General features: G+C 37.0%; 1 protein-coding gene and 1 long non-coding RNA gene across 4 annotated transcripts; one reads left to right on the top strand and one right to left on the bottom strand.

The window, feature by feature from the left end:
• Positions 1-1,083: 1,083 nt before the first annotated feature.
• LOC148804507 (uncharacterized) lies at positions 1,084-21,042 on the bottom strand. Of its 2 annotated transcripts, none has more exons than XR_016081094.1 (3): positions 9,783-21,042; positions 3,801-3,900; positions 1,084-1,611 (listed from the first exon to the last, which is right to left on the bottom strand). It is a non-coding gene; the product is annotated as an uncharacterized LOC148804507 (long non-coding RNA). The 2 variants fall into 2 exon arrangements; XR_016081095.1 differs by having other exon boundaries at positions 9,757-21,042.
• On the top strand, positions 7,379-21,796 carry LOC104604644 (fantom protein). Of its 2 annotated transcripts, none has more exons than XM_010269077.2 (3): positions 7,379-8,658; positions 21,051-21,142; positions 21,243-21,796. In XM_010269077.2, exons 1-3 carry the CDS (start codon positions 7,780-7,782, stop codon positions 21,364-21,366), a joined length of 1,095 nt encoding a protein of 364 aa, XP_010267379.1. In that variant the 5' UTR covers positions 7,379-7,779; the 3' UTR covers positions 21,367-21,796. The 2 variants fall into 2 exon arrangements, with proteins under 2 accessions (XP_010267379.1, XP_010267380.1); XM_010269078.2 differs by having other exon boundaries at positions 7,398-8,658; positions 21,069-21,142.

Below are 21,796 nucleotides of genomic sequence, written 5' to 3' on the forward strand. Positions count from 1 at the left end.
CCAGTTCCACATGGGATGCTTTCCGTCCAAAATCCAAATCCACTCCCGCCTTTCTTTCACCACTCTCGACTTCGAGTCTCTGTCTGTCTCGGCCAAACCCATAAACTCACAAGGCCATAAGTGGGAAGATGACTGAGACACGCACGCACAAGTAGTCAAGTACCATAGTCGGCGTCGATCGTCTGCGGTGCTTAAGGCCCCCTTTTGTTAATGGGAATTGGGGTCTAGAATCAGAATCAGAATGGGTTATTTGGATTCTAATTGTTTAGTTGGATGGAATTGAAATTCTATTCCTATTTCTGATGGAATGGTATCATTTTCTGCCCCTTTCTTGGAATAAAATTTCATTCCTAATGATTTTAATTTCCATTTCCATTTCTGTCTGAACCAAACAGGCATTGGAAATGTATATGATGCTTATGCATGGTATCCTCCTCCACATTGCTGCATTTGTATAAGTTTAAATTTAAAAAATAAATCAATTAGGCTATGTTTGTTTTAGGTGTAAATTCAGCTTTACATCGATGAAAAATGTAACCCTGGTTTAGTGATCGATGGAAAATAGAATCGGGGTATTTCGAAATTTTTCTCTCATATCATTTGGTTGTTACAGTGTAAAATTTCTGCTCATTCTGCTCTAAAACTTTCTCTTCGATGCTCATAATAAACGAAGCAAGCAATAATGGCAAAAAACGAAAAAAGAAGGCGTGTTTGTGAGTTTATACAAGGGCTTGAGAGGGTATTGGAAGAGAAGGAAGTACAAGCATTTGGACGGGGCTAGACAACGGCGAAAAACCCGAGTGGAGCTCACCAGGGCAGGTTCCAATAGAAGGAGGCGTTTTTGGCGCATCAGAATCACCCCCAAACTCCGCTTCTTCCACCACCTCTCCCCCAAGAAGCTTCTCATCCGACTTCGGGATGCATACTTTAAGATGATGCTTGGGTTCACCAATTCCAGGGTGTTCAATGCTGGGTTCAGTGGTGGTGGTGCATTTGGGGCAGGCTTTGGGTTCAGGAGGCGTCCCTTGAAGGAGTATGACGAGAAAGTGCTGATTGAAATTTATAAATCTCTAATGGCTTAGTGACAATTAGTGCCTCACGATGCAAGCTGACTAGCTGCCCAGATTTCATGTCGACGATGAAAACTGAAAAGGGGTTTTCCTTTTTCGACTTCCCTTTCTTTCTCCTTCTCACTTCTCTCTCTCTCTCTGCTTCTTCTTTTTCTGTGCTTCATTTTAGTTTTTGGGGATGGTGACTCTGGTCTTCGAACTATAAGCTAATAATGAGGCTACTTTTATTGAGCTCCTTGCTCCTCCAGCCATGTGCACAGGAACCAGAGCTTTGGTTCAGCATCGGCTACGACGTCCTCGGGGGTCAGTAATTGGATGCCTTTCCGTGAGATCCTGAAGAGCGCAAATAGAGTCCATCTCAGTAATGATTACACAGGCATCGGCTTGCTTAACAGTGGTAGCACAACCTTTGCCGACATCTCCATACCCGCAAATAACTGCTACTTGTAGGCATCTCCAACCGGCATGTCAGATCGGGTTGCAGTGAGCCTCTCTGTTCTCGTTCTAGTTCTCGTTCTCGTCTGGTGACTGGGTTGCAGTCCTTGCCAAGTGTTGCAACCGGCGTATCAGACCCAGAAACAGGTGATGGAGAAGCGGTCAGAGATCACCCCCTCTCTGTTCTCATCGGAGGAAGAGAGAAGGAGAAGAGAGAGAGCACACGAGCGATGTAATCGATACATCGAAAATTTTGATGTATTTATTACATTGATTATTGATGTAATTAAAACGGTAATTATATATTTACCAAATGCCTGCAAAATTGAACCGGGGTGCAAAGTTTACCTCGGTTCAATTTTACATCTCTACCAAACGCAGCCTTATAGAAAAGAAATGGGAAGAATTTGGAATAGGGATTGATATGAAATATTTTGGTAAAATTTTGAAAAATAAATATTTTGAATAATTTTGCTAAATCTTGTTAGAGAATTCTAATAAAAGGGGTTCAATTGCAACTGAATCAAAAAGTTCAAGAAAAGTAATTATAATTACCAAAATTTAGAAGATATTTTAGCAATTTCAGACGAGGTTTTAGCAATTTATCTAGAAATATTTTATATCCATAGAAAGATTAAAATTATAACCTAAAAGCAAAAGATTGTGGTCGATTGTTGTACATTTGTTAAATGAAATCTTTTTTTATATAACCTAAATATTTCCCTTTATGCTTTTAACCATTATTATTACAAATTTAATTAATTACAATGATGCCATTGAATAAAACGAAAAAAAAATGATGCCACTAAACTTCTACATTTTTCATATTTGTTAAAATTTGTCTTTATCTCTCATTTTATTTATAATCAGGTCATATTGGGCCGTGTTGTGCGGGTCGTGCTTCTATCCCCTATGATACTTTAGGGGGTCAGCTGAGCCCACGTAGGTCTCTGTCGTGCCGCGGGCTGGGCTGGTCCGTGGGCCAAGTCATAGGGCAGGCCAAAACACAAACCGAGTTAATCCTTGTTTTTTTTTATTTTGAAAAAAATAATGAAAAAGATAACATAAATTAAAAAAAAAAGATAACATAAATTAAAAAAAAAAGATAAAAATTTAAAAAGATCTTAAATTTTTATTTTATATGAATTTTGATGTACATAATTGTTTATATTTGCCATAATAAAATTGAAAATAAAATTATATATTATATAATTATTGTATATAATATACAACCCGAGCCCGTGTGGGCCCATACAATGCCATGGGCCAAGTCTTCAGCCAGGCTAGGCCACGTGCCTAGCTAAGCCATGTTTTTATAAATTAAAAAATAGATAAAAATTTTAAAAATATCTTAAAATTTTATTTTATATGAATTTTGATGTTTACAATTATTTATATATGCAATAATGAAATGAAATAATATAATAAAAATATATATATATATATATATATATTAATATAGTATATAATTATTGTATATAATGTATGGTCCAAGCCCGTAAGGGCCCATGTTGTGTCACGGGCCGGGCTGGTCCGTGGGCCAAGTCTTAGGCCAAGCCAGGCCACGAATCGGGCTAAGCCATGTTTTTTAAAAATTTTGAAAAAAAATAATGAAAACCTTAACATAAATTTAAAAAAAAAAAACAAAAAATTAAAGAAGATCTTAAAATCTTATTTTAGCTCGAGCACGCGCGGGCCTTGCCGTGCCATGGGTCAGGCTGGTCCATGGGCCAAGCCTTAGGCTAGGCCAAGCCACGAACCGGGCTAAGCCTATTCATGGGCTTGGTAGCCTAGTAGTTCAGCCCGACCCATTAACAATGCTAAATTAATTAATTAAATAATTTGAGATAGCCTTTACCAATCTTGAATTAATAATACATAAAGTTTTATTTATTTATTTTATTAAATTAGTTAATAATTTAATAATCTAACAAATTATTATTGCTAGCAAAGTACGACATAGAATCATGTGTGTGTGCATATATATACTCTCTCACTTGATTGTTTATTTATCTCATTTGTTTTATAAATTTATTTATTTATTAAATTAAATTAATTATTATTTAACTATTAACAATTATTCCACTATATTAAACAAAAATACAATGACAAAAGTCATCTCTCCCTCTTTCTCTCTATTGCCCGATGGCTGTGATTATTTATTTATTATTTTATTTTATTAAATTAATTATATTATTATCCATAAATTTTTATTTATTTTAAATAAATCCTTTTTCAATAAACTTTTAATTAAAAAATTACCTTTCACAATTTTTTTTCTATATAATAATTTACCTTTTACAAACCAGTTACCATCATGTTTTGCCCCTCCGCTAGTCTATCTTTGGTTTTGGAATGAAATTGACCCTCCTCTTGTATATTCGGAATTCAAAGTCTGCATGTGCAAGTACAGCTTAGAATAAGTTAAGTAAATCCACATGTATGGTCCATCCATCCTATCGTGGCCTAATTAATTGAAGCATACACCTGAAGCCACAAATTTTTGGGTCAAACAACAATGTGTTGGAACACCGGCCACACTATCTTACATCCATAACACGATGCTCATGCCTCACAGTGCTTGCTCTCGTATGTCAAACCCAACCATATTCACGTTGCAATATTGTCCATTCACGTTTTTTTAAGTTTTAACTAGGAGTGGTAATATTGACCTTAAGCCATTTCACCTATCCATTTAAGATAATGGTGATTATGGGTTGAGTCATTCATTTGGGTCAGGAGTAGAGATGTAAATTGAGCCTGTGGCCTAGAACGATTTTGAGCTGGCCCGGCATGATTGTATGGGCCAATTGGCGGTGTCAGGCGTAGGGTTTCAAGTCAACAGGTCAGGCCAGCATGGCTCGCATTGTTGTGTCATGCCACCCGTAGCCCACAGGCCCACAACGGGTCATGCTCAACCTGTACGAAGAACTAGCCATTGGAGACCCCCCCAACCAACTATATAGGGGGTATTTATGTATTCAAGCTTTGGAGGAGATAAAATAACAATAATGCCCTCCAACAACTATATAACAACTAGTTTAGAGGGTATTTAGGTAAAGTGATAAATGACTTTATAATGACCAGAATACCCCTCCCAACAACTAGAAACAACTAGTTTTTAGAGTATTTTGGGGAATTAAATTATTTTCAATTCCTATAAATAGTCTTATCCTTCACCATTCTCATAACACCAGCTGTCATACTCTCTTAGTTTCTTATACTCTCTCAAATATCAATCTCTTCTCATGCACCATACTCCTACATATACTCTCATACTCTTTCTACTCTCCTTCACCATTCTCATCACACCAACTCTCATACTCTCTTAGTCATACTCTCTCAATTCTCAAATTGATTCAAGTTTCAACAAGAAGGCTTGTTCGGGTATGTCAAGTTGGCAATTTGAGAGACTTGAAGGCTTAAACTGTTGAAATCAAGTTAAAATTCCAAATTGGCAATCCGAGTAAATGCAATTAAATTAATTTTTATTTTTTTATAATTAAAAAATGGTTGGCTCCACCTCTCGCTCTTGACACCAATTCCCCAACGTAGTCAATGTCAACGATGTCAATGTTCAGTCACAATATAATAGTGTTATCTTTAATATGGATGTTGTTGATACCACCCCTAGTATTGCTACTAGAGGTAGGGAAAGAAAAAAGGAGAACACTAAGACCATGTTTGGTTTAATTCCCATTCTTTTTCATTCTTACTCAAGATAAAATTCTAAGATGAAAAGGAATGAGCAAAAATGGGAAGAATGAGAAAATATTGCTATAAACCAAACTTTTTTTCTAAAAAATGATTTTTTTTTGCAGTAAGAATGAGAAAAAATTTTAACTTAAAATTTTCATTCTCATTCATTTTTTCATTAATCGAAATAATAACATATATAGGTATACATACAACACTAAATGGCAAATATATATCATAGAATCATGTGGGCCCCACGTCAAGAGAGGTAAAGGTAATACTTTTCCTAGTACCCTTTTTGCCCTGCGCTATGATTCAACAAATATCTTCTCCTCTTTTCTTGACCATTTGGCATTATCTTTTGTTTCGTTAGATGTACTATGTGACATATCTATAACAAAACAAATAAAAAAAAATTTGCATTTATATCTAAAACCATGTATTAGAAGGCAAGTTCATGAAGCAAAAATAATAATGAGCATAGCCTTATTGAATTAAGATCCATTTGATAACAATATATGCCATTTGTTGCAAAAAAAAGTTTTATGGACCCATATGCCCATGGCACATGGGGTCTTTGTATTTTACCCTTTATGCTTTTGTGATTTTACAAAGGGCAAGCCTCTTAAAGTGCCCCTAAGTTTAGGAAAAATTATATACTCTACCACTACTTTTTAAAAATTACCTTAAAATACCCAGGTTTTTTGACAATTGACGATCATTAATAGTTGACAATGGAAAGATGAAAAGATTATTTTATCCTTCATCCTTCTTTAAAATTTCAAAATAGAAATACTTATAACTCTGAAAAGAACTATGCTCCTTTGATGCTCTAATTGACATGGTATCAACCAGAATCCTCAATGTGCAGGCTAAAACCATAGGTCCATTCAGAACCACGAATTACTTGGTGGAGCCCCCAAATATTGACACCGTCAATAGGAATGTTGGGAGCCCATTAAGGAACAACCTCCAAAACATCAAGGACACTAGAAATTACAGTGCTTTGTTTTCCCATAGTTAATGAAAAAAAAGGTGTTTCATTTACTGACATATCAAATCAAATCTAGTTGGTCTCTGATTTATTTACTTGTGATGGCAATGAAATATATGCATTCAATCTCAGTTGATTTAAGTCCATAATTTTGTTGCTATTTGGGGAGATATGGGTTCATTCTAATACTGGATGATTAAAATGTAGTCAGCAAGATGATGTTGCAGCTCCTATACAGATGGACATGAGTTACACTGTTTGCACAACCTTTTGGGGAATATCTCTGTACTTATATATTTTCTTCATGGGAAGATATTCCTAGTGCAAGGCTGCAAGGATTGTGCAAACGGCGTGAGCACTGAAGCCAATTTCGTTGGAAACTAGAACCTTTTGTTCAACTTCTAACAAGAGTTGTAGCCTGTAGGAGTCATTCCTATGGATACTATTTGTGCAATTATTTGTGGAAATAGGGATATGGATTCAGAATTGAAGTGGGTTATTCCAATTCCAACTGTTTGCTTGGGCAGAACTAGAATTCCATTCCCATTCCTAGTAGAATGACATTCCCCCATTCCCCCTCCCTTGGGAATGAAATCCCATTCCTATTGATTCCAATTTTCATTTCCATTCTTATCTGAACCAAACAGACTATGGGAATAGACCATTTTGATTCCGAAAGATTTTGAATTTATAATTATTAATTATTATAATTCTTAATTTTTTAAATATCAAATAGAAAAAATATATATAATTTTTTATTTTTATAAAACATTTTTTTCTCAAAATCGAGCTTGAGCCGAATCAAGTTCGAGCTTATGAATTTTTGACTCAAGACGAGCTCGAGCTTAAAGTTTTGTTTCGATCCGAGCTTGAGCTCGAGCTCGAGCTCGAGCCTTGTAAAACAATCTCGAACTGAGCTCGAGCCTGTTAGTATTCGGCCCGGCTTGAGTTCACCCCTAGTGGTACTTCGAGAGATTTGCCTCTTTACAAAGAAGAAAGAATGAAGAGGAAAGTTAAGGCCTGTTTGATTCACAGGAATAGAAGTGTAAAATTGGAATCAAGATGGGCTTTATTCCCATTCCAACTATTTGGTTGGGTGAAATGGCATTCTCCCAATCTGAGGGCTCCTGGGGAATAAAATTCCATTGTAGATGATTTCACGTCCGATACTCCGATTCCGATTCCTATTGGCTATTTGAACTAAAGAGATAATGAGAATAGATCCTTCCGATTTCGATTCCAAATTTCCAACTGCAGACCAAACGGGTCCTTCAAAAAAACTTCGTCGGAAAATAGAGGAGAATCTCGTGCATTTCTCGAGAATCTCGTGAAACTGTTATCGAACGGACCCCTTTGTTTGAAACACCATGAAACTGAACCCCTCAAAACGATCTTGAATCCTCGAGAATCTCATGCATTTCTCAACGATGGTCATTCTCTCTTCTTTCTTCTCTCTCACTGCATTTAGAAATTAGTTTCCCTCCATTCCATCAGCCTATTTTCCAATTCACCATGGTAGCATTTCTATGACAGAAGAGATACCACGTTCCCTGAGGTTCTCAACGTTCAATCGTTCCTCTCAGGATGCTTTGTTCCATCTCTTCTGGTAAATCTGCTCCGAATTGGCTGGACCGCCTCCGGTCTTCTAAAGGTTTCCCGGTCGCCGATGGTCTCGATCTGGAGCACTTCCTAAACCCTAACCCTAATCAAACTACTCTTTCATCTGAAACTAATGCTTCCTATGCAACCCAGGAAATAGGTTATTCAAAACCCCACCCTGAGTCGACTTCATTGGACGAAAAACCAGTAGCGGATCGAAAGAAAAGCATGGCCGGTCCTGGCGATCGGAAGAATCAAGGAAAAGAAGACTGGTTTGGTATAATGGGCAATGTTCTTGCCGAGCTTTTCAACATGGGAGACTCCGGCGAATTTCAGAAGATCAGAGGTTTTGACGAAAAAAGGAGTTGTCGCAAACAGCCAAATCCTAAGATTTGTGTTTTCTCTGCATCTGCCAGCGTTAATGACAGCTTCTTGGCTGCCGCTCCGAGACTTGAATCGGTTCCATCTATGTCACCTCCGAGTGGTGATAACAGTGTAACAGAGATGAAGGAAACAGTTAATTCGCTGAAGCCCAAGAAGCAGGGAAAGGTCGTTTCTATAGCTCATGACGAGGACAAGCTACAGACGGATCTTTCGACCTACTCGCGTGTCGAAGTAACCATCATAGACACGAGCTGTCCAGTTTGGAAATCTGAGAAGTTGCTTTTCAGAAAGGGGAGTGTATGGAAAGTCCGTGACAAGAAATGGAAGTCGAGGAATGCTTCTTCATTTAGAAAGAAGAGGAAGGCCAACCATTCTGATAAGGAAGCTGGAGGAGGAAAGAAGAAGGGAAAATTTTTTCTGCCGCTTGTCAATATAACCAGGGAAGCAGGTCCGGAAGAAAACAAAGTTCCATTAGATGAAGTAAGAGTTCTTTTTAACATTTTTTCTGCTTGTGAGTTTTATTCGATTTTAAGCTCTCTAACACCCTTCATTTAGAAACTCATATCTGTTCCTCTTTAGAACATGAAAACTTTCGTATAGATATAATTCCTGTAATAAGTATTAATTTATTTTTCCAAATCTTTCAAGTGATTATTGTCGGACTTTCTCATTAATTTTTACTACTGAGTAGTGATATCTTTCGTTTTGTGAGTTACAATAAGCTTTATTTACATCATACAGCATGGGAAAACCAATATTAAAGGCTGCAATCTTATGGATTCTTGTCAAACAAGAGGTTGGATGTTATGTGAGCATAAGTAGGATATATCTCAGAGTTTGGTTGTCCGATGGTATTTGATGTGTCTTCTACTCCTCTTCAGTCTTAGGATCAAGGGCACATGATGAAGGCCAAGTTTTTGCATGCCATTATCTTCATTTTTATGACCGCATCAAATGAAGGTTGGCCTATTTGTTATGTTTGGCTATTTAGAGAATTGACTTTTTGACTATTGTCCTCAGTTTTAGGAAGACCTTTTGTTGGTTTTGCGTCACATTCTGAAGACTATTCCTAGAGGAAAGCCATATTTTGTACCTGGTCTCCTTTTCTCCTTTTCTCCTTCTGGAATATCTTGAAAATTTGATTTTAGGAGAGAGGCCTAAAACACTGTAGCTAGGTGATTTTTTTTTCTGTGTTTAAGGGAAGTTTTCATTAGGCCTATTGTGAGAGTCAGGTGATTTTTTTTTCCTTTTTCTTTCCTGGTAAGTCAGTCTCCTCTACTCAAACCAAAGGTTCAAAATAGCAGTATGGTGTATCATATTGGAAAGGTTGCATATGTATACGTATCACGATATGCTTTTGATACACATGGATATAGTAGGAAGATACAAGTATGTTTGGGCACATTAGAGAAACTTTTACAAATCCCTCAAATACATCAATAACAATAAATCTAAAGTTGAAACAACTAAGAATAAAGTATAAACACATAAGAAATGCACACTTTAATAGTTTATATCAAGAGATACTGTTGATGCCAAAATCTACAACAAGGATAAAATGGAAAGTTCAATGAAAACCTCAGCTAATAGGGTGTCAGTGTCACCTTGGCTGTTGGAGAGTCACCTCAGTTGAAGACCTTGGAAGTTGGAGTGTCAGTTGTGTCACAAAGTAATGCTAGAGGCCCTAGGATCTCATCTCGGGGCCATGATTTTGACGATCAAGCCAATAAAGTAGGAAGGAGAGAAATGAGCTGAAGAGCTCGATGAATGCTCTATGAGATGTAGTATAAGGTGAGGTGTTCCGAGGTGTTTGCAAGGGGTGTGTGGGATGTAGTTAGGAGGCTGGCTTCTTAAAATGAATGGGGACTCACTTGTTTATAGGAGGGGGAACTTTATTTTGTGAAGGGCACACCACTAACACATGGTTGGAGTCTTGGTCCACCTGTCATGGCTGTGGTTGACAAGTTATGTGCACGTGGTAGGTAGTGGGCCTATGTTGAATGCATTGGCACTAATGCTCTAATCAGCTCAGTCACATGTAGCATCCAACAGTCTTGATTTAGCACATGGGTCTAGTGTGCCTCCACATGGATGTCCATGTGTTGCTTCCTCAATTGGCAAGATGCACATGTTGTTTGTTTTGCCCCTATCTCATTGCCACGTGACAACGTTTGACTGCTGGTTGGTTTTGGCGCTATCGGATACATTACAATCAACAATACTAGGAGTTTGGAACATGTAGATATCATACAATAACTTTAGTAATAATCCATCAAACAACAATACAACATTTGAACTTTCCAATATACTAAAATTCACTACAAACACATTAAATTGTGTCTGGATCAATGGATTTGATATATCATTGGTAAATCCATCTTACAGTTCTTCCATACCATGAAATTCATTTAGAATATATAAGATAAAATATACATTTTTTAATTTTCATATTATTTCTATAGTATTAAGAACAAACTTCATTTTTGACATAAACTATTGTTAGATCAATGAGTTTACTAGATCCATCTTATAGTTGTTTCCTACAATAAAATGAAAAGCATTTAAAACATATTAGAATTACTTTTTATTTGAATTTTCCATTTTTTTGGGGAAAAGTCCATAGTTCTAACAAGTTTGGACCGCCAGTATAATTGGATATCTGTCGGCGGTTCTCATTTTCCATGTGTGTCATGTGCCCAACCCTTTGGATACCAATATGCTATGCCCTGTATTAGGTGTAGTGATTTAAAAGGCGCGCCAAAGGCACACCTAGGCGCACATGTGAGGCACATTTTGGGGTATGCGCCTTGCCTAGGTCCTAGGTGCACCCCTTTCAAACTTGCGCCTTAGCTCAGGCGTGCACCTTTTTAAAATTTTGCACTTTTTGCTTTTTTTTAGTGAGTCTAACAGTTGGGCCGGGGGCTCCGCCCTTGAACCCCCAACCACACCCCTCGAGGCAAGCCCGAACAAGTCTAAGTTAGGATCTGAAATTCTTATTTGGGCTTGCTTCGAGGGGCGTGGTACAAAGGCGACTCAGAGAATCAAGAATGCAATATGTTTTACATCGCATTAGCTACTTGAAGCAATGCAATTAAGGAGAAAGAGATTGTAGGTTTTACATTTTTGAAAATGCTTTATATATTTGCTTTTATTGTTAAATTTTCATTTGAATACGCTTTACATGTTATGTTTATGTATACTAATTTTAGATAATAGGTTTTTTTTAAAATTTAAGTTTATCTTTTTTATTGACATTATGTTTTATATTATTTGAATTTTTTTGGCATTTTTTTTGATTTTTTAGCTTTTCTTTTTGTAATTTTTAACCTTGCTTAAAAAGGCGCGCGTGCCTCGCCTTGCGCCTCAGCCCTTGCACTTTTTTTGCGCCTTGCACTTTTAAAACACTGGACAAAGCTATGCACTGTTAGGATGAGATGTTGGGTAATAACCAAAAAAGAAGTTCCATAATTAGAATGCTGTTAATATAGTGGCTGACTCCCTGTACAGAGGTCCACTGGGGCAGTTTTGCCTTATTGTACTTTGTAAGAGTTAAAACTTAGATTTTTATTTTTATGAGATGAATCTAGAGTCACAATAAATATAGAGCTAACTACCGTTAGGGTGGGAAATTAGATGCTTAACCTAAATTAGTGGCTGATTTCTCCCTCCATTAACCTGATGTAGGACAAGGTAAGGGTCCTACAAATTTCAGATCTAGTTGTGGGTTTTATGGGGTGAAGGAGTGGCATTGTGGTTATTGAGGATGAAAAATGGAGATGGAAAAGTAAATAGACACCTTTGTGTCCACCAAAAAAATGAGCAAGAAATTAGGAAGAGAAAGAAGAACCCTGCTATTAAGGTAAACAACAAAGAGATAGATCACTTAGAAGAAGAAGAAATAGAAATAGGTGATAGAGAAGAAAAAAAGAAAAAAAATCCTTCCAACAACCAGAATTTACTAAACCAAACTTTATTTCATCAAATTGATCATTTTTAGATGGCATTTATGATAACTCTAATAATTTGGACTATGAATTTGACCCAAATAAATTTCTAATTGCTTTGGAACTAAGACATATTCATGGCTAAGTAGCTAGCCATAGGGACGCTTAACTAAGGACTCGTAAGTCCTAAAAATTTCCCTTACTAATCCTAAAGAATTTCAATAAAACTTACCCGGGTTTTTTGATCATAAGTGTTTCCTAATCAAGTTAAAATTGACCATTTTATCCATAAAATTTCATTATTATAAGGGGCAATTTTGTCCCATTATGTTTTGGCAACTTTCCCTCTAGACGGGAAAGTTACTTACCCTCCTAGGGTATCGGTAGCACTTACCTGGGTAAGTGATACATATGGGAAAGCAATTTACCATGGGACCCACTGTTACCGATAAGTGAACATGGGATTATTGTCAATGGGAAGAACTTTCCTGTTGACCAACTCCCCCCTCCATTTACTGAAAAAACAAATGGGGCCTAAATAGTAAGTCCAAAAATTAGGGCCCATCTTGCAATGTAAACATCCTTTTCAGGTATTTGGGCCTTGTAGAAGGAGAATCACCTAAGGCAGAGGCTTTGTTCTATTTCATGGACTTATAGCTTGGATATGTATTGGTGACCATGGAAACACATGGATACACTGATGATGGAAGGTTTGGTTCTATAAGTTTGGGAACAATGCCTAGGCCACTCTCATGCATTTGAAATAAAAAATAAAAAAAAGAATTAAAAAAGAAGAGTATCAGCCATAATAATACGCACTGATACCCAATTCTGGGTATCAGGTGTATCGATATTTTAATCCTTCCACTACCAAATTATGTTTTACATTATTTAATGTAATTAATTGGCCAAGTCATAATCACTGTTTAAATTAAAACTAATTTAGTGTTTGTTTGGTACTTAATTTAGTGGGTTGAAAGGACCAAGTAGGTAATAAGCTAGTGTCAAGGAGGTAAAAATTGAAAAACCATATTGTAATTTAGGAAATTACTTTCTTATGAGAAATGTCTAATTCATAAATCTAAGCAGGCAAGGGAAGTTATCCTCCCGGTCCAAGTTTAAATTAGTTGATGTATTGTTGTTTTCTGGTATTGATTAATGAATGAAATAAAGGTAATTTTGCTCGACTTAAGTTTATTTTAGATACTTGCTAGTATGTTATCTTTCGTTTACTACTTCATCTTTCTTCTGATATTTAATTGTCTTGCTATTTCTCAACTTCTGTTCTTTTAATTTTGTTACTTTTCAAGATATTTTGTTCTATTAGCATCATAGGGGGCATTTAATATATAATTTTTGAGTCCCTGGAAGTGATTAGTTAGAGGGCTTCTTGGCAGTGGAAGAGTTTGACTGCCTTATTTCTTTCTAGAAATATTTTAAAAACTGACCCGGAGGCTGAACCGTTTTTGCCTCTGGATCGCAGGTCACTGGTTTGACCGGCCGGGTTGAACAGTTCAGTCCGTGCCATGTCAGCATGTATATATATATATTCATATATATGTGTGTGTGTATATATGTATATATGTGTATAAATATATATATTTTAGCAATAAATAATGTATAAATATGTCTTAGATATGTTATATGTATTGTTTTATATTTAATATATGTTTTTTAAATTTTTTTATTTATAAAAGTATTAAAAATTGCAATTTGAGGCCAAAAAAGGGTTTTTTTGGAAAAAATAATAGGGCAAGGCACATACAGCCCTTGGGACACATAGATCTCCAAAAGCTACCCAAAATAAAAAATCACCCCAATCGGACATTGGAGTGCAAAGTTGTGGCCTCTGAAAGTTAGCATGTATTCAGTATGCAACCCGTGACCTGGTCACCGGGTCAAATGGGTCAACGGTCGAACCGGCCGGGTCGAACGGTTCTTGACCAAGTCAACAGTTTTTTACCATCTGACGGGTCTTGACTGAACTGGACCCGGAATTCTGGCCGGGTGATGGTTCGACTGGCCGGGTCAACAGCAGGTTGAAAACATTGCTTTCTAGTATTTTCCTTCCATCCTTATCCTTTGAAATGTTTCTGTTGTGCCTAAACTGTTGGTTTATTTGATACATCTCTGGTTGAAAATGATATATGGTAGTCAATAACCTGATGTACCATCTTACCTAGTGATTTTTATTGGGTTTCAGCTCTTCATGTTCCTCGGTTCCTGATTAGATGGAATATTCAATTTCTATTAGGTGTATATTGAGGCTGTTTTGATAAATCCTGGGGGTTCTGTGATAGTTTTTCCCTCTTTCTTGCTTCGTTGCATGTTTTCTCACATTTCTTTTAAGTGATAAAATCTTTCTTGGTCTTGTTACCGATTAGAAAAAACCCTCTGAAGGGTTGGTCATTAACATTTCAGTTTTTGTATGTGAGATGACTAAATTTTCAATCTCTATTATGTATATACAAAGGCGGTTTTGGCAAAGCCTAGGGTTTTGTGATAGTTTTTATTTTTTATGTCATTGCACATTTTCTCATCTTTCAAGTAATAAATTCTTTCCTGGTCTTATTACTGATCAGAAAAAAACCTCTGATTAAGGGATATGCTCATGACCATTTCAGTGCTTTTTGTGCAAGATGACTGAAGATCATCAATTGGAGATTTTATGACATCATATGTTTGTTGGGATTCATTTAGTGATGATGTTGAATTTCTTTTTTTTTTTTTGTTTTTTAGTAAGTTACAAGAACTAAGAGTTTCAAAATGAAGTACCCAAAAAGAAATAAAAAAGAGAAAATGGAAAAATCTTCCAAGCTGGGACAGAAACAAACCTATATGAGCTCAGTGGAGTGGGTACTTTGTAAATAGCACATAAAAAAGGAAATAAAAGGAAAACATTTCTGAGTGCATTAATAGAAGTAAGCTGTAATCATGTGGGATAAGAATCATATTCAATTTGGTTGTGCATTAATTTGGGGGAAGATAGCTATTGGATATTAGCCCTTGCAAACATCATTTGTGTACTATATATATATATATATATATATATATATATATATATATTTCTATTCATTTGATTAACAAATGAAAACAAAGTTGCCTGATCATTTATTGATTAAAAAAATGGTACCACCTTGACTCCAAATATTACATATATTCTTCTAGAATATTATTTTTTTGTTGTTACTTTTAATGCTTAACAGTTTATGTATTTAAATTTCAATGATAAATACAAGCAGAACTCCATAATTGTTATGATCATTGAGTTTAAGGGTAATAAAAAGAAAATAAAACTGTGTAGGACATCATGTAATATCAACAATGCTGTATAGGGTATGGATTTGTATTAGTCCCTGCATTTTTTTTGCAAGAAAGTAGTATTGGTGTTGGTTTCCATATCTAGGTATATTAGTTGCTTGTGGATAAGTTGAATGAGATTCTTGGATTGAGTTCTGACTAGTTGTATGGGGCACAGGCTAGGGGTGTCGATGGCGGTTTTGGATTGGACCCTGTCCAAACCAAAATCAATTTGGATGGATTGAATGGACCAACAAAACATATTGAATTGGACCAGTCCAAACTTAATGGTCCAAAGTATTTATTGGATTGGATTGGACCTGGTCCATCTGTAATGAATTTATATTATTGGATTGGTTGGATTAAGCCAATATCTGGTCCATTGATAGAAGATAAGAATATAGGTGTCAATGGACCCGGGTTTTGGTTAGAATTAATCTAAATTAAAACAAATTTGAACATATTGGACGGTCCAAACATTGAATTGAACCGGTCCAAAATAGTCTAAAATATTCATTGGATTGGATTGGACCTCGTTCATTTGTAAAGGGCTCACCTTGGACTGGATCGGATTGGACCAAATCCAGTCCAATTGACACCCCTAGCACAGGCTACCTCTTGTGGTGTAGCCCCATGATCCCTCCCGCCCTCCCCCCCCCCCCCCCCTCCTAAAAAAATTCTCTAGATTAGTCTTCTTATTCTATTCTATAGTTGTCACAATGAACCTTCTCTAAACATACAGTTCAATATGAAAGAACTTTGTTTGAATTTTTGATAATTAAAGATTTGTTTTTATTGTTAACAATATTACTAATACCTTTCCTTACAAATTAAACCAAATATTTTTCTTCCCCCGTTATACATTGATATTACTACCAAATATCTGCCATGCACCACTCCTGTCATCAGGGGATCTGTTAGCAGCTCAGCTTTTGTTAAGTCCCTAAAACCTACGAGTCCCTTGCACCCCTCCTGGCCTAGAATGTGATCATTATTCCATCAGAAATCTCTTTGTGGAGTAGATTGATCAACTAGTTGACATGCAGTCATAAAGGGGATGGGCTACCCCCTGTTGTGTAGCCCCATGAAGCAAAAAAAAAAAAAAAAAAATCAGGCTAGGAAGGTGTACAAGAGATTGAAAGTGCTAGAAGCGAGTCTGGTTGGAAGGTTTGTTGGGGTCGAGTTGGAAGCTAAGAAGGTAGAAGATTGAATGATGTTTGAATGGGGAAGGAACATGGTTCTGGGGGTAAGGAAACTCAATGGGGTTTGTTTCTATCCATGTTTAACAGTAGAGCTGGATCTGATTGGGTCTTGGAGTCAGAAAACGAGAGGGTTTGGGAGTTCGACTTACGTTTGAGCAGATGGTACCCAGTGGCTAGGGCAATTTACACCAGCGGGAGGAGATCTTTGTGGATTGGGGTGATGAGAAGTCCTCTCCATGCTTGGTGTTTACTTACCTTCAGAGAAATTGGGGATCTTTGTGGCAAATTTCTCAAGCATAACAACAAGAACAGGACATGGGAGAAGCTGGATATTTCTAGAATCCTGGTGGAGGTAGAGGATGTCACCAGAATCCTGAATGTGGTGGAACTTCAATTTGCTGGGGAAAGTTATGAGCTAAGAGTGTTTTTAGAAGGGGAGGACTAGACTTTTTTCATTGTGGTGAGAGAAGAGGAAAGCAGAAAGATTGAGATGGAGGGGAGACGAAAGGGCTTTCGGAAGAGTAGGTGTGAAGGTGGAAGGAATACAAAGAGTCAGAGGAAGAAGGTAGAGTGCAGACAAAGATGGGGAGTGAAGTGGAACCATGGGTTTTGAGGAGGGAAGGCCAGTGGAGGGTACTGAAGGGTTGTGTAAGGTGTTTAGTGAAGTTGGTCTTGAGAGTGGGGTCCACCTATTAAAGTTGAAGGATTTGGTTAAATATAGAGATGCTTGATGGAACAAACTAAAGATAATTAAAGGGGTTTCAAGGTTTAGGAGGAGAAGACCCGATTCAAAGCTTGAAGAAGGAAGAACGAAGAGTGGTTTTGGAGGGTTGTTAGATATGACTGTACTGGAAAGAAAAAAGGTGTTTTTGGAACTGGAGATTGCTCAAGATGATGGTGAAGTGTGCCAAAGCTCTATTAATTGCAAGTTGCTGGCCGTGTCGAGTGCAGCAAGTGTGCAAAGTGAAAGGAGAGCTAGGGTGGCTAGGGAGGAGTGCAGTCAACAGGTAGGTACTGTTTTGAGGTAAAGTTTTGGTTCTTTCTGGGTCAAGCTTCACGATGGTGCGCTTCAGGAAGGGAGGAGGGATTTGGTTAATCAGGCCTGCATGGTTTAAAGAGTGGAAAGAGAAAGAGGAGGTGAATTTGGGAGGAGAAGTCGCAGAAGAAGCAAGGGGATGGGAGTGATAAAAAAGGAGAGGTAGGGAGGGAGTTGAGAGGATTGAAGGGGGCAGATTAGGAGTGATAAAAAGGATTGAAAAGAATGGTACAGTAGGAGGATGTGTGAGGAGTTTTCAAGAACTGAAGTAGTAATTGGGAGGTTGGGTGTCGATTTGGGTCGGAAAAGGAGAAACACAGACTCAGAAGGTTCTGTGGGTGGACCAAGGTGTTGAAGAAAGCTAGAGTTGTGAATAATTTCCGCTTGGTGCATGTTACTAAAATTTTTTCAAGACTGAAAGGGGGCCCGGTTGGGGCCGATCTAACAAATAAATTCAAGAGAGTATAAGAAAAGGGATCAAAATTCAAGGGATCTATTAAGGAGATGGTCCAGAGGAGAGATAGGCTTAAGTGCTAGAAGGGGTAGTGACTCATCCATTAGTTGTATCTGATAAAAAGTTAGAGCTAATAGATGGGTAGAGGTACTTTAAAAGGAGGAGGGAGGTGTGAAACAGAAGAAACTTGATGAGTTTAGTTCTGATAGCAAGGATGAAAAGGGAGGATTGGTGGAAATCGAGAATCTAGCCGGTAAAGAGTCAGTGTTGGCAAGAGTTTAGCTTTGTTTTATTGGGGTGGAGAAGAATTTGCTAGATGAGCGTTTGAAGTTTTTGAAAGAAGCAAGAGGGAGGAGAGACTAAAGAAGATCATAGTGGGGGATGGAGGAGAGGCATGGAATGAGGAAGGAGATGGGCAGGAAGAAGATGTGTCTGAAGATGTTTAAGGTGTTGGCAATTTAGCAAAGAACTTTAGGATCTGTCCACTAGTTTGTGGTTCTGGAGTTTTAGGAAGAAGATTAATTTTTCCAAGAAAAGCTTTGCTTTGTGTGTTTTCTTTTCCTTTTAGATCAATGTAATGTTGTTGTGTTTGGACTGTGTTGATCTGGCTGTTGCCTTAACACCTGTTGTTGATTGTATTCATCTTTTTATTTTAATGAATATTTTTCTTTAACCTTTCAAAAGAGTTAGAAAATCCCACCTACACCAGAATTTTTCTGGTTACCCAAATTGCATCCATCCAAATTTAACTTGATATTTGATAAGGTTTGAAGCTGCTGGATACCATCTGACTAAAATATGGTTCTACCTAATGATGAATGTGCCACCTAATAATGAAATCTGTTGAGAAAGGAGCAAAATCATCTAACGAGTTTACCCAATATGCCACTTCCGCAGAAGCATTATTAATGACAGCATCCTTTGGTTGTGCTTTGTCCTTGAAAATTTGCATATTTCTTTCTTTCCATGTTGTCTATAGGACTGCTATACTTGTATACCTCCTTTATCTTCTCTAAAGAAACCTTAAAAAGGCTTTCCACATCTCTTGGTGGAGTTCACCTTCAACTAGAGAGAGAGAGAGAGAGAGAGAGACTTTGATGAGACACACTAGTTTTCTCTTTTGAAGGATCAAAACTTATTGATTTGAAAATGTATCGTCTCCTAAATACAAGTACTTATTTTAGGTGGCACTGGCCCACTCCAAATAGCTTGATCGGAAAAGCTTGCTTGGTGTTGGAGGTAGAAGATAAGACCTTAAAAAGGAGTCATAAAGTGGTCCCCATGTACTTTGGTCTATTCCAATAAATTCAACTTAAATTTGTTTATTCTAAGCGGATCAGGTTGGCAAACTTGGTGAGAACACTTTGTAAACACTTATTTTTCTGACACCTGTCCCATAAATGCATAAATGCCCCAGTCTACATTGGAATGAATCAAAGCAAATTTCTAAGACAGCTATCAGAATATTTAGTGAGTGCTTACTCATTGTACTCACAAGGGTGTGACTGCCAATGTTGTCAAAATCTTATGATTTACGATACGACTCACAACTCAAATCATGAATCCCAAGGGTTTCGATTCGAATCTTATGTCCGAATCCTTTTCTGCAAAAATTTTACAATTTTGTTTGAATCCTACAATTTGATTCATAAATCTTACGATTTCTACGATACAAATAAACTCAATTAAGAAATAGTTCTCTACTTTGTTATCTTTTTATATATTTAGTTTTGCCAAGGGAGACTTTTTTTTAAAGCCCTTACTAGAAAACTATTTATTTACATTATTTAAGACAAGAGATTGAGTTTATTTTCCATCATATGTAGGTTAAAGAGGCATTGTAACTTGATTATATCATCTTAGGTTTCTATTGTTTTAAGTACATGTATGGTAGATATAGATTAAAAGTAAAGTCACTTTCCTATCTATATTTAGCCTTTTAATATATCTATATTTACTTTTTTGCAATGTTTTGTAAAAAATAGAAATAATCTTGTGATTTACGATACGATTACGATTTTCAAAACATTGGTGCCTACTAGATCCAGTCTTGTGAAGGATTTGATTCCATTTGAAGATTTGTTAAATGTTGGGAAGATATTCATGGTATGGATAAGTCTCTAAATGTTTTCTGTGTTAACAAATGTTTCCATATTTAGTTGCACTTTTTTGGAAAACAAGTATCCTGTAGATCTTAAAAGAGATATGGTTAGGGGTGGCAATTTCTGACCTGACCCATCCAACCCATCCACTTACAACTTACACCCACCCATTTAAGATGTGGGCAGAACATGGATTGAGCCACCTATTGAGTCAATTAACATTCCTCTTCTGGATATATGGTAGGATGGTCCAGCCATATTCATATTCATCTTTTATATGGTAACTACATGGTGCTCGGGATTTATTATTCTTTTGCTTGCTTTGCATCTGACATTAAATGAGATTATTTATGCTTATTTATGCCCTGTTGCATGTGAATGGTAATAACATCAAGCCTTATGTTTGGTTTGAAGGAAATGGTAGGGAAATCTATACAAAGTTTATATTAGGTTTTCCTGCCTTTCCCTTCTTTTCCCTACTTTTGCCTTCAAACCAAACACAGGGTTATTGGTTGGCTTTCTTTTATTATGCTGTGTTCTGTAGTGTCGATAAAATTTCTGCTTGCTATGTATCATGTAAATAGTAAAATAGTGTCAAGCGTATGCTTCCCCCATCTATTCAACTCGTTGTTTTCTTATCCCAACTATGGAGTTGGCTACACAAGTCCTGGTTCCCACTCCACTGTTATAAGGGTTTTATGGTCTGATGAATGATGAATCCTATCTTTGTGCCTTTTTTTTTTTTAAATTTCCATTATTGGTTGTTTATTATTATTATTATTTTGATGTGTTCTGTAACGTCGACAAAATTTCTGCCTGCTATGCATCATGTAGTTATCCTATCTTGAGCAGGGACCCCCTCAGGATGAAAAAAAGGCACCCTGTAAAGAGTCGGCGGATAATGCTATCGTAGTTGCTAAAAGAAGGCAAGTTGACCCACTATCTTTTTTTCTGATTTACCCTGTCATTCTGTTGCTAACTAGAGTGTAGTTGATTCCTGATGAATGGTATGGTATGGCATTACAGGTCCTTCTCCAGGTCACCCAGAAAACCAGCCCACAGAGACTCTCCTGTTTTCCATGTACAAGCTGTTCCCACAAGCAGGAAAAGTGGTGTTCACCTTCCGAGAAGCCGCCTCAAGGATACGTAACGAGGACGTGTGAGAGATTTTACGAGTTCTCTTAAAATGATCCAAGATCCATAACCATAAGGAATCTCCTTTTGATCATCATCCAAGTGGCAAGTGCAACTAGGCAAATGGGCTATTCCCCAGATCCGATGGTATAACCGACAAAGTCCCTAATGGTATCTGGCTATCACTGAAATCTCTAGGTGGTTAAGGAAAATGCGGAACAACAGGAGGCAGAAGCTAAAACTCGACTCGAGATCTTGTCATCTTGTGTCCCTTGATGGATGTAACTTGAACGAATGCATTATTTCAAGAAAAAAAAAAGCTGGCAGCTGGTGGCAGCTGAACCTCCTCCCAAAGGACTAACAAATACACATCCAGCAAGGTTTAAACTTTAAAGCATCAGTATTGTAAAGCCAATAAAAAAATCAGTATTGCAAGAAAAAAAAAA

Source organism: Nelumbo nucifera, chromosome 1, assembly GCF_055504915.1.
Source record: "Nelumbo nucifera cultivar China Antique chromosome 1, China Antique-T2T, whole genome shotgun sequence".
Taxonomy (NCBI): Eukaryota; Viridiplantae; Streptophyta; class Magnoliopsida; order Proteales; family Nelumbonaceae; genus Nelumbo; species Nelumbo nucifera.

Bases quoted from the DNA above. Each gene is read 5' to 3' on its own strand.
- LOC104604644 (XM_010269077.2), top strand. From the start codon at position 7,780: ATGCTTTGTTCCATCTCTTCTGGTAAATCTGCTCCGAATTGGCTGGAC. The intron at 8,659-21,050 runs GTAAGAGTTCTT...TGCATCATGTAG, and splicing joins ACAAAGTTCCATTAGATGAA to TTATCCTATCTTGAGCAGGG. The intron at 21,143-21,242 runs GCAAGTTGACCC...ATGGCATTACAG, and splicing joins ATCGTAGTTGCTAAAAGAAG to GTCCTTCTCCAGGTCACCCA.